General features: G+C 43.2%; 1 protein-coding gene across 7 annotated transcripts in view; it reads right to left on the bottom strand.

The window, feature by feature from the left end:
* Positions 1–12,961, bottom strand: part of PTPRT (protein tyrosine phosphatase receptor type T) — a 436,478-nt gene that overhangs the window by 65,872 nt on the left and 357,645 nt on the right. For all 7 annotated transcript variants that reach the window (XM_088064391.1, XM_088064395.1, XM_088064397.1 and 4 more), the window contains 2 exons: positions 7,129–7,264; positions 2,070–2,099 (listed from right to left, as the gene is read on the bottom strand). In XM_088064391.1, coding sequence (XP_087920517.1) covers positions 2,070–2,099; positions 7,129–7,264 — 166 coding nt within the window. The remainder of the gene's footprint in view (positions 1–2,069; positions 2,100–7,128; positions 7,265–12,961) is intronic.

Raw genomic sequence — 12,961 nt, 5'->3', positions numbered from 1 at the left:
TCTGCTGGAGCTCATTGCAACCCCAGGCTTGGGTGACCCTCCAGAGGGTTTTCTCTTCACTTTTCCTGAGTCACTGTGCTGCTCCCTAAGGAAAAAGGGTCTAGCAAATTGACCCACAGCAAATAGACCCCTTAGGGACCCCTGTGCTTGCTCTGGCAGAGCAATCCTCAGCTGACTGCTTACAGCAATGCTGTGCAGCTGTAAAATGGGTCACAGAGGGCTTGGAAGTTGATTAATCTTTTTAAACACATAGATCTCAAAATAAAATGAAGCAGGGAACATGCTGACCACATAGTGCCTGCTGGAAAAAGACAATTATAATGGGAAACCTGGCACTGAATTTCTCAGGCAGTGGGGCTACTGGTTGTAAGGAAACCAAACAGTAAAACGTGAGAAATGTGCAGAAGAGGAAAGGTTCTATCAATAAATTCTACTAGCTCTGGCACCTTTGGGTCAGAACCATCCCCTACTTCACACTTAGTTAACCTCCTCTTTGATCTGACTACCTGAGGTCAAATTTCATTCTTGGTAGCCAGGGTGAGGTCTAGAGGAAATGGAGTTACTCTGCATTTACAATTACATCACTGGGCAAAGTCAAGACTCGTGATGGTGTCCTAAGGCTCCTCACAGGTTTGGAAAGTGGGAAAGGTTCCTCTTCCAACAGCGTCCTGACAGGTCATGGAGAAACAAAATCCCTCTAAGCAGTGGTTCATAGGGATCCTCCTTTGCCCTCTTCTTTGGACTTAAAGCAACTCACATGGAAAAGAAATCAGCTCCCCTTAAAATGGCAGCACCTGTCATTCTGCTGACCTGCTGAACATCTTCCAGAGAAAAGAGCCAAGAGGAGACAAAGAGGAGCTGCAGGAAGGGGCAAAGGAGGCAGTTCCTGGAGCAGCAGACCAGGAGGGGCTGTCAGGGCTGATGTGTCTCTTTGGACAGCTCGGCTGGCCTCAGAGCCCTGACAGGTCTGGCAGGGGCTGGGGAAAGGGCTCCTGCTGCTTCTGAGAGCTGGAGAGGGCAGAGCTGCTCCTGTCCACAGCAGCAGCTGCCTTCTCCTCCCTCCCAGCCCTCTGATGGCAGCAGAGGTGTCCAACTCACTTCTCCAGGGCTTTTTCCTCACATCATTGATCCAGCCCTCTCCTCCTCCGGATCCTCAGGCAGCCATTATCATGGCAGAAACAGCTTGGCCTTGATTGCTTCCCAGCCCCTCAGTCTTTAGGCAACAGATGGCTCTGGAAGTATCGATGTGTGAAGCATTTTCATGTGCCTTAACAACTGCCTTCATTATGCAGCACTGTCATTAGGACTGGACAGGTGATTTAGATCTGAATATCTGAACCACTTCATCATCCAATGATCTAAACCAACACTCAGAACCTGGCAGCTCCAGGAACAGGGATGTTTGCTGGGATAATGTCAACTCCCAGGTGTCAGAAACCTTAAGGTTTTTACAAAGCTTACATCCATAGCTCAGAAAGTCCCAACAATAACTTTCAGGTGTGAATTTCCCTGAAGTCTGGCTATGGGCAATGGGCAATTAAAAAGGAGCACTTGGGACACTATATTTGTCCATTAGCATTTACAGAATCAGAGAGTCATTTATGTTGGAAAAGATTTCAAGATCATCAGCTCCAACTGTTCCTCCAGCACTGCCATGTCCATCCCTAAACCCTGTCCCCACTTGCCAAATCTACACAACTTTTAAATGCCTCAGTGGCTACTCCATCACTTCCCTGGGCCACGTGTTCTGGTGCTGGACAGCCTTTTTGGTGAAGAAATTTTTCCTGATATCCAATCTAAAGATGAACATCCAGTTTGAAGAGCTGTAAACCATAACTGACATATCTGTGGACATTCATATGTTTGCAGGCACAGCTACAGGTGCAGTGTGAAAACGGGGAAAACATAACAATGTGCAACTGGGAAAATAAAACACGAGCTGCTGAAAAGACAAGGATAAATGGAATGGAAAAAAAAAAAAAAAAAAAGAAAGAAAAGAATACAACAAAGCACAAAATTACCACAGGGTGAACATGCTCGAAAAACCTCATTCCCATTCAAGTACTTACAAGTAATAGGAGTAGGAATATGCATTTCTTCTAAATATTGACAGCCAGTCAGATGAACAAAAATATCCAAAAGAAGAAAAAGAGAAAAGCACATAATTAGATTTAGATGAACTCCAGGCTTCTTTTCCAATATAAAAAGTATTTGTGTTGTTTTCTGTACTATTTGCCTACGCTTATTTCAGGAGCCGTATATTGGTGAGGAATAAATAAATACTGAACTGGAGACAGGTTGTGTTTCCACTTCTGCCACCATGAATAAATCCCCTCACCTTTAATTCCCTCACTTTATCAGGTCAGTAACATGGGCAATTTTGCCTCTCAAGTGCTCTGATATTTTTGAAATGGAAAGAAAGATGTCAGAGCTATTAATACAAATAATAAATAGGGAAGTGACAATGTAAGAACATCACAATTTTGGAGTATTTAGACAATGAGCAAATTGTCTAATGATAAATCAAGCTTCATCAAACTCTAAAATGCAAATAGTTCATTAACAATTCAAGCATCACTCCATATTTATAGCTGAGCACTGGGGGCAGGCATTAGCTTTCTGCATCACTGTGATTAAGCATTTTCTACCACAGTTTCTCAACAATTCATTTCACAACATTTTGAGCAGCAACACAAACTGAGCCTTGGCAATCAGTTGTAGCTTAAGAGGAGATATTTTTCCTTTTACAGCTGGAAGGGGGCTTCTCTAAAAAGACTGGCTTAAGACAGACCTAGCCCAGGGTATTAGAAATTTACCACAAGTCACAAGAAGCCACAGCAGTGGTCGAGACAGGGAAAAACAGTGAAACACAAACTTCAACCTTTTGCACAGCTTTAAAATGCCATCCTTGAAGATACTAGGATGATGAGGAATAATTAGAAATACAAATGCAGCTTTCAAGTGTTCACTTTTGTGGTTGTTCTCAACACAACTTCCATAAGCACATGTGGAAAGCAGGTTCAGATTCAGAACAGATTCATCACCCTCTGTGCTGTGCACACATGGGGTAAAGAACAGTTCACGAGGATTAAACTGAACCATGGTTTTCCTGATGATGCCTTTGCTATAAACCTGCTATTCTGGCCAGATTCCTGATGTATGCCAAGTGATTTGAATGGCACTGATTCCAAGAAACATCTGGATGTATTTTAAGTAAATTCTATTATCTCCTGAAAGCAGCAATTCTACAAACCCCAGCAATGCACCAGGTAAGGAGCAGCGATTGCCACTGAGCCTCCCTGAGGAAATCCAAGTTCCACTGAGCCTCTAAAGAAAGGGAAACATGACCAAGATGTAGAAAATGAGAGGACTCAGAGCTGAACCCCTGAAAGCCCCAAAGTGATTCAATTAAACCAAGTCCTGTGAGAGGCCAGGACCAGAGCTCACACAGCTCTATCGACTGGAACTGTTCCCTGGAACATCCTGCTGCTCTTTCTGCTGCTGTCCTCTCTGGGCCACAGACATCTGGGGTCCCACCAGACTCTCAGCCCTCATTAAAAAGCTGCACGTCCCTCCAGGCTGCAGAGGAAAGCTCAGAATGGTTTGCTCCATGAGGACAGAAAATAAAGGAAGTCAAACAAAAGGAGGGTTGTGTTTTGGAATTGGACATTTTGACTCCAATTCTTCCAAAATACGCAGTCTGAAATAAGGACTTATTAAAGAATTTTTCAAAGTTTAACTGTGAGAACTGGTCAGAGTTATGGTTCAGAAAAAACCAAAATGTACAAAACAACCCAAACCCCTGCCTGTCTCCCACCTGAAACAGGAACACAGCAGGGACACTGCTCCCTGAATGTTCAAATGTCCCTTTTCCTAAATCTGTCCTACAGCTTGGGTATGCCCAAGAGGCTTTGGGGTTTTATTTAATTGGTTTGAGGTAACAACCTAAATCCTAATCCAGAATAAGGAGCTGAATTTTCATAGGAGGAAATAATCTTAGACCCTACATAGCCCCAAATCTCCATTTTTGCTACCAATAGCAGTTTAAAGAACTTATTTACAGTGCACCCATGACAGGCTGTCTGATCCTATTTATTCAGTCTTATATTTAAAGGGGTCAGTGGAGGCTTTGTCTGCTCAAACACACCAGCCTGAGAGGTGTCACACTCTTCACTCCAGAGAAATACAAGTCATGATTACATCAGAATTAAAACTGCCCTGATGAAATCAGAACTGACCAAAATTAAATCCTCTGGGGAGGGGAAAAGTCAAAGGGTATTTTCTCCTGAAAAAAAGTCTTTATTTTTCTGGTTTTTACAAAATGATTCTGTATTCTCTTGTTACACAAATGTATTTAAATAATACTAAGGAAAGAACAACAAGCTCCTTAGAGAATTAGAAATATTTTCATACAATAAAAATGAGATATTTCAGGATATGTATCTTTTAATGAAAGAGTGTGGTTGTGTCTTTTGTGGGCACATACACTCCTGTGGCCACTGATAACCACCTCTAAATTAACAGGCTAAATTATCACAGAATCACAGAGTGGTTTGGGTTGGAATGGACCTTAAAGATCATTCCAGTCCCCTTTCCACTGTCCCAGGCTGCTCCAAGCCCTGTCCAGCCTGGCCTTGGGGATCTTCCAGGGGTCCAGGGGTAGCCACAGCTTCTCTGGGCACCTGTGCCAGGGCCTCCCCACATTCAGAGTGAAGAATTTCTTCCTGATATCCAATCTGAATTTAATCTCTTTCAGTTTGAAGCCAGCCCCCCTTGTCCTGTCACTACAAGTCCTTGGATAAAGTTTCTGTCCATTATGTGGCAGCAATTTTTATGTCATATACATGTACTGATGATACTATGACTTAACTCCTGGAGTTAGTGGGTTCCCAAAAGCAAGAAAACAAACTGTTAATGGTTTTGATTTTAAATACTCTAAGACAGTCGTGTTTAAAACAGAAATTTATATGTACACACAATTTTGACATAGATATACAGATATGGAAACTTTAGCAGGCTTTAGACAGCCCCAAGTTTCAACTAAAACTTTCAGACAACAAACATAGAGTCAAACCCAAATTTTCCACTGCATAAATACACTGGTTGGCTTAATTTAGCTTCACATATCTGACTAAACCATCTAAAACTTTATCAGCCCCCAGAAATTTTTTGAGTTCCTGGAATTTTTGCAATTTGTTCTGCTGAAACTGTGAGCAGCTGAGCACTGCTTGCTCATGCTCTGTGTCTGAAAGGTTCCAAGCAGCGTGCTGCCGACCTGGTGAGTCTCACAGGAAATAAAAGAGTCTCCTGATGATACCAGTGCTTATCTCAAACCAATGTCTTCCTTCTCTTCTAATCCCTCTCCTTCCTCTGCTCTCTGCAATGGTTAAAATAATGCTTTATCCAGGAAATTCCCTGCCTGTTCCCATTGAGCTGTGATGCCCTGGACAATGGACAAATGTCACTGGGATATTTTCTGTCTCCATTTGAAGACAACATCTCAAGTTCAGCTCATTAAACCTATTTTTCTGAATTGTTGCCTTGCAAGTCTACACTGCTTGTACACCAAGGCCTTGGTGCACTGGGAAGGGAGCTGGTTTTAAAATGAAGCTAATGCAAACATGGAATGAAAGAGCTTAAGCCCCAAATGCTTCTGTTTGCAAAATAAAAAGAGAACTCTGTTGTTAAACTGTTCTCTCAGAAGAGCTCAAGCTTTCAGCTCTGCTCCTCCAGAAGTTCCAATCAATTTGTGGTCCAAATCAGCTTCTCCTTTTATAAAAGCTGGTCCCAACCCACACTAGTTTACAAATGAAATGAGGCTGACAGGCTGAAGTTCATCTCCAGGGAACACTTGTCCATATGCAGCCCCGAGCCCCAGCTGGACGTGGCTGGTGGAGCCCATCCAAGGGAGCCCAGAATGGATGTGCTCAGCAGCTCTGGAGGTGCTGGAGGTGTGCTACAGCCTCCCAAACCTCCTCCTGCACTCAGAGCTTCTAAATGGGAAAAGATTTTAAAGTCAATGAGCCAGTTTATTCCTTATTTCAGTGTGTCTTCCAGCGGGTATCCGTGCAAATTGCAGCAGAGGTACAGACTGCAGGGACTCTGCCTGTCTGCCCTGGGAGGGGCTGGGGAAACAACACACAGGAAACTGTAATTTTCCAGCTCTAGGAGAGAAAAGGGAGAATTTAGATTACTAATACTCCCAACTCACCTCCTTTCTAATGTTAACTTTGGAGGAAATTGCCCAGGTTCACAGAGCCTGTGGCAAAACCAGATAGAGCAAAGTTCTGTCCATGGGACCTTGCACCCAAATTCACCAAATATTGCTGCTTCAGGGACCAGGCAAGTCCAGGTGAAGGTCCTGTGCAGTGTCTCAGGGGCCAGCTCAGCTCAGCAGGAGCTTGGGAACTTTCACATGGAGCAAATGGATCCTCAGTGTCCAACCTCTGGGACTCATTCTGCATTATCAGTAATTTTGCTTGGGGGTTTGTCTGTGCTATCTGGGAGATAATAACTTATGTTTTAGCAGTTATGACAGCCAAAGCATCAGAAAACTCAAGTGTTGGGAAAATGGCTGGGATGAACAGTTTCTCTAGGCAGCCTGTGTGAGGGCCTCACCTCCCTCACAGGGAAGAATTTCTTCCTAATGTCTGATAAAACCTCCTCTCTGCCAGCCTGAAGCCATTCCCCCCTGTCCTGTCACTCCAGGCCCTCGTAAATTGTTTCTTCCATCCTTCTTGTAGGCTCCCTTCAAGTACTGGAAGGGCACAATTGAGTCACTCCAGACCTTCTCTTCCCCAGACTCAACAATCCCAATTTTCTCAGCCTTTCCTGATAGGAGAGGTTCTTCTTTTACCCCCTTGTACTTCTCCATGCTACTTATCCCTTGATATTAATTATCAATTAATTACCATTATCTCTTTTGCATAACAACCATTCTTTTGCTGCTGGATCTCCCAGAACTGGTATTTCTTCTGGGCCTACAACCCTTAGTGTCAGTGTTAGGTAACAGGCATTAACTGCTGCTCCCTGTCACACATAAAGAATGTTTATCTTTATTTACTCTCCCTTGGGAAACTCCAACAATGTAGCCCAGAGGTGCACGATGGAAGCAAAGCAGAAACTTACCTTCTTTTGATGGTAAGCATTGCTCCCAAGAGGATAATAACAAACATCAGGAGACCAGCTATAACTCCAGCCATTTTCACCGTGCTGTCAACTTGCTTTTCGGGTTCCACTGCATTGGAATTCTGGGTGGAAGCTCCTTAAAAGATGGAGGGAGAGGAAGGACAAGATAAAAAAAAAAAGAATTTGTAGGCAAACTGTGCAATGATCCACTTTAAATATTCATTTGAAAGCCTAACAACATATTTGCAATCAAATTGCAATAGACAATTGTCCATCTAACCAAATCTGCCTTTAATGAGGGCTAATGACAGATAATTCAGAGCAGTAATAGGGTGTAAAATCCCAGTGTAGTGCAAATGAGTCTAATATTTTACTAAGTTATACTGTAATGGGGCATTTACTCTTCTGAAGCACTCAGCATGCACCCAGAAACAGGAGAACAGTTCTAATTTTAATCTCAAATAGTTTAAATGAACTTGCAGTCTTCACTCATCGAAATAGTGAGCACAGTAACATGCAATAATAGTAATAATACTTCTGGCAGAAACTCTCTTCCCTCTAAAATCAGCTCACACTTGTGTTTCTCCATGGATGGGAGGCCTGGCTTTTTCAAACCAGCCATTACAGATATACATGTAACAATCCCACATACAGAGCACAGAATCATGGAAGGATTTGGGTTGGAAGGGACCTTAAAGCCCATCTCAATCCAACCCCCTGCCACGGGCAGGGACACCTTCCACTGTCCCAGGGTGCACCCTTTAACATCACACACCAGGCATGACTTCTCCAGCCCAAACAAGAGATGGTAATTTCTATTTGAAATTTTGGGGGGGGAGGGGTTTGCTTTGTTTGTTTTTTAACAAGTGAAATCTACACACCTGAAAATAAAACATATTTAGGACCATTATTTGCACAGCATTTCTGCTCTGAGCACCTGGGAGAAAGCTGACCTGTTGTTGAGACCTCATTAGTCCTCATTGCAGACCTTAGCTCTGCTGACTTCACTTTTGCTGCACAGAATATTTCCAGATATAGCTTAAGCCACTGAGCTTGATTTAGAAAGCCCCACAAGATTTGAGTCATGGCTACTCTAAAGACTAAATAAGCCTATCTTCATTATATTCCTGTTACACTTAACTACTTCTAAAAATACCACCACTTCAGTCCACAAAGTTAAATGAATTCATGTTACATGAGATCCACTCTTATCCTGGGCTTCACCTTTGCTGCTGGAGTCAGCCAGGTCTTCCTCTGCAGCTTAAATGTGGTGGGGAAAGGGAATCAAAGGTGAACACAGAGGGCTGACATCAGAAGACAGTAATGTTTTGCTCCTTTAACAGCTCTGTGCTGCTGATCTTCAGGAAATCTGAATCACTTCTGCTCATGAAGTCACTTGCTTGGGGAGATAATATTCAATCAAGTCCATATGTTGGTGAGACAGCAGTGTTATTGTCACTGGGGTGTTGTTTTGCCTCTTTGCCACACATTAAACTGCTTAAATATGCTTTAAGAGACAATGCAGTGATAAAAGCACGATTTCACTTTACCTACAGCTAAGCTGTTAATCTGGTTTAGCCAGAGCAAAACACAACATTTACCAAGCAAAAAGGGCTGGCTCCTGCACTCACACATATCATTGTCAGCTTTTGCCCCTGACAGCTCTGCTATTCTGCTGCAGACACCAATTTGCCCATTCAGTTAAGAGTTCACTGATAACTTCTGTGCTCACATGTCTGAAATGCATTAATGGGACTCCTGAGCGTGAAAATAAAATAAGGTATCAGTTGCATATTTCCATCTTTATTTGACAAGCTCTCCCACAATCCTGCAGCAAATGTGTCCAAGAGGTGAGCTATACACCATCAGACAGGCAATCCCCACACTGTCACACAACAAAGGCAATGAGAAAGGTACAATTTCTCCCTGAAAATGGCTAAAACTCTATACATTTGAAGTGAAAGTCAGAAGTACTCCAAATTATCCTTCAGCTGAGCTGCAGTTACTCCTATGACCCCAAATAATAGGTGCTGGAGAATGGTTTTCTACTATAAACAGCACCGTCAGACACTCCTCATTTTTGCACCATCTGAATACCCTGATGAAGTGAGAGCTGTGTTAGAAGACACAAGAACATTCTGTCCAGTCCATCCTCCAGCCCACCAGATAGGTTTGATTTTGCCAGCCTGTTGCTCGTTACTCCAGGCAATGTGTGGTCAGAGTGTTTTTATCTATTTCCCACCCCACTGCAGGCTCCTGCAGCTCCAGGAGGAGAAGAAAGGCTCATTATCCATCCTGACACCTCCACACTGCAGTGACTGATTCACTCCAATCTTCTGGGCAACTCTATCTCTCCTGGCAAAGCCCAGCCATTCCTTTAGGCTACCAGCCCAACCATTTGTAAGTTGTCTCAGCTAATAGTGCCTAGGAATGGAGAATATGACAGTGTCAGCAAACTCCTGGCTCTGGGATTCATTCTCAAAGCCTTGCAATGAAACATTGCTGCTAAAGTCCATTGTTTTCCTGCTGTTCTGGCATATTTTCCATGCAGATGTCGAAATCTCCTCTGCTTGCTCTGGTTTCCCACCAGCCCCAGCTGTAGGTAAGAACATTTCTGTCCTGGCAGGAGGAGCTGTGTGAGCTGTTTCTCGCAGGAGATGACTTCTGCTGCTCCTGACAAACGCTGTTTCAGAATCCAGTTTTGCTTCTCTCCTTTATAGAGATGCAGGATCTGAAATCCTCTCAGCACAACAGCCCATTGATGGCCACTTCATACAAATATCTTTAAACACACTTGCAAATCTCTGCACTACTGCACTTGAGGGCCACCCTTTTCTTTCTGAAAAAAACATGTTTATATATTGCTGGCATTAAAAAGGAATGAAAACAAACTATAACTGTATTTACTACTGGTTACTTCCACCACATTTCCTGGAATGAATTGTTCCTTGTAACAGAAGCTGGATAGTTTTCATATATATACCTATATTATTACTGGAATAGTAAGACACAGAAGAGGTCACCACTGTTATTAGTGTGTGTATTTCAGTGGCACCCAGAGCCCCCACAGAGGCCAGGACCCCATTACTCTGCACTAACACAGACTAGCACAATTCTCTGCCCTAAGCTGCATTTCTTAATAAGGAAGGCAAATGACAGAAGGCAGTGCCAGAGGAGTGAAGACTGTTGGTCCCCTGACTCCCTATCTGTGCCTTATCTACTCCAGCAGGCTGCTGCTCTCAGAGACACTCATTGATGTAGTGTACAAAATGCACCATCCCAGGAGCCACAGCAGGGGCCAGACTCTGGCTTTCACAGGCACTGACATTCTCCCAGCACTTCACAGGTCAGTCAGAGCTATTTCAACATTTTAGTCCTTTCCTAGCTGCCCAAATGACTTTGTTTCTCTTCAATCCCTTCCAAAGTTCCCAGATCCAGCATCTTGCAGTGAGGCAGGAGACAGTACAGGAAGCACATTCATGGGAGTTGCAGTTGTGGTGATGCTGCAGAGATGCAAAGAGGGCAGGGCAGGGGCAAATGACCAATTTCCCAGAGCTGTCCAGCTCATCAGCCCATGAGAAGTCAGGTTTCTGGATCATCACACACTGATGGTTTAATTAAGGTTTTAATTAAGGTCTAATCTGGCCATGCTGCTGTTGATTCATAGAATCATAGAATACTCTGAGCTGGAAGAGACACATCAGGATGCTCAAACCCATTCCCTGGCCCTGCCCAGACCCCCCAACAACCCCACCCTGGGCATCCCTGGCAGCGCTGTCCAAACGCTCCTGGAGCTCTGGCAGCCTCGGGGCCGTGCCCATTCCCTGGGGAGCCTGGGCAGTGCCAGCACCTCTGGGGAAAACCAGCAGTGCCATCTAAGGGAAAAGATACCGTGGCAATCTCTCTCCCAGCAATTTCTGCACAGGTATATTATTTGAAAATAAGCCACAAAATATAAAGCAACCTCCTCTGTGGAGGTGGCACTCTGGAAAACATCCAGGAAAGAATGATTACTGAGTGCATGTAGCTAGGCAGGGCTGATAATACAAGTTTCTTCCATAAAACCTATTTCACAAACTGCAATTTGAAACATTCTTTACTTTAGGCAGCAATTACGATATTACTATTTAAAAAAATGACGCTGCCAGGAAAAAGAATTCAAGAGAGCCATAAGCAGGAGGAAAAGTCAGGTATTTATGTGAGATTTCCAGCTGGTGAGGCACAAAATCCTGCAATGGAAGTGGCACCACAATCACCAGTAGCCAAGACACTGGAGGAGAGAATCCCAAAGCTTACAGGAGGAGAAAACAAATCAAGTAAAATTATTCTAAGGATAGCTGGGTCAAATATTCAGAGTCAAGTAAAGGGAAATGCAAGTGTGAAGGAGGGAGGGACAAAATGAGAGAAGCAACACAAGAAATGGGAGGTTCAGCCACATCCAGGTGACAGGAAAGAACCAGCAAGGGGACGAGTCTGGAAATGATAAGGTTTGGTTTAAAAATTGTAACACCTAAGGAACACAGCTTCTTCAGAAAGAAATCCAATCTTGGAACAAAAAACAATCAGAAAAATTACTTCAGAGCATTATTTAACCCAGAAAAATTAATGAAAAATATTGGGCTCCCAGTCATTATGCTTTGAAATGATCTGCACAATCGGAGTAATTTCTTTGCAGCACATAATGGCCAGGCAGTGGGCTGAATGCAAAATCTCCTAATAGACCTAGAGGCTTGTATTCAAAAGACAGCTATTCTCAAATCACTTGTAAACACGATTTCCTTTATTTATTTTTTTATGATGCTTTCTATGTGAGTGGCCTACAAATTATTAAAGCAGCTCTGCATGCAGGAATGTTTTCCCTCATGTTTGCAGTTCCTGATAATATCTGTATCTATAAAACACAGTCTGATGTGCAAACACAGGGGCAGACAGGTACCTCCAGGAATGATAACACTGAGGTAAAGGTGGAAAGGCACTTTTTTATATCCTGATGTGGAAATACCCAGCATCAGCCTGACCACACCCTCCAGCTGTGTATTAGCACTGAAAAGAAATCTGTGCATGATGCTGGTGTCTCCATGAACCACAAGCCAACAGAGTGGAACAGCTCATCACATCTAAAAGCCAGATTCCTCTTTGGCTATTTCTGTGTTGCAATTCATTAGAAAATGGATATCACAAAAAGGATCACCACACACAACGTCACTACAGCAATTTTCCACCTCCAGTTATTGAGGGCTGCAAACAGCACGGGCTTAAGACTATAACGAGACACACTCATTTCTTTAACAAAGCTCAGAAGGAATAGACAGAATGTTGTGAGCCAAAAGCTTTCAACCATATTCTGAGCAGAGAGAGCAGCAAAACAAAGCGGTCCTGAAGAGAAAGACCAGAATTTGTGTGAGGGATTTTCAGGCTTACAGGTGGAATCTGTAGGAAGATGAAGGTAAACACACAGTGAGGCATCAAGATCAGCATTGCTAAGCTGAATGAGAATTAAAAAATAGCTCTGAGCAAATAATTGATTCTGGAGATTCCAGGCAAATACAGCACAAAGGCTTTTCCTTTTTCTTCCAGTTTTTCTTCCTCTCTCTTCAGAACAGCAGCCCCTAATTTGTGCTAAAAGCAGATATATGGTCCCCAAGAATAAGAAAGATTATAACATTTCCCTGGAAGAAGAGCTCAGCTGAAGAGAGCTGGTGTGATGCCAACAAGTGGTGTGATGGTTCAGGGAGTGAGAGCACTTTTCTGTTTTAACTCTTCACTTTTGCAGAACTGTATTTAAAAACCAGCTCAAAATTATAAAAATGGAAACCAAGTACAATTACCAACA

Source organism: Pseudopodoces humilis, chromosome 19 (genome assembly GCF_049639895.1).
Source record: "Pseudopodoces humilis isolate 2021_Gansu_Grassland_sample_001 chromosome 19, ASM4963989v1, whole genome shotgun sequence".
NCBI classification, from domain to species: domain Eukaryota; kingdom Metazoa; phylum Chordata; class Aves; order Passeriformes; family Paridae; genus Pseudopodoces; species Pseudopodoces humilis.
Note: the sequence above shows the minus strand (reverse complement) of the source record. Positions and strands in the feature narration are given on the sequence as shown.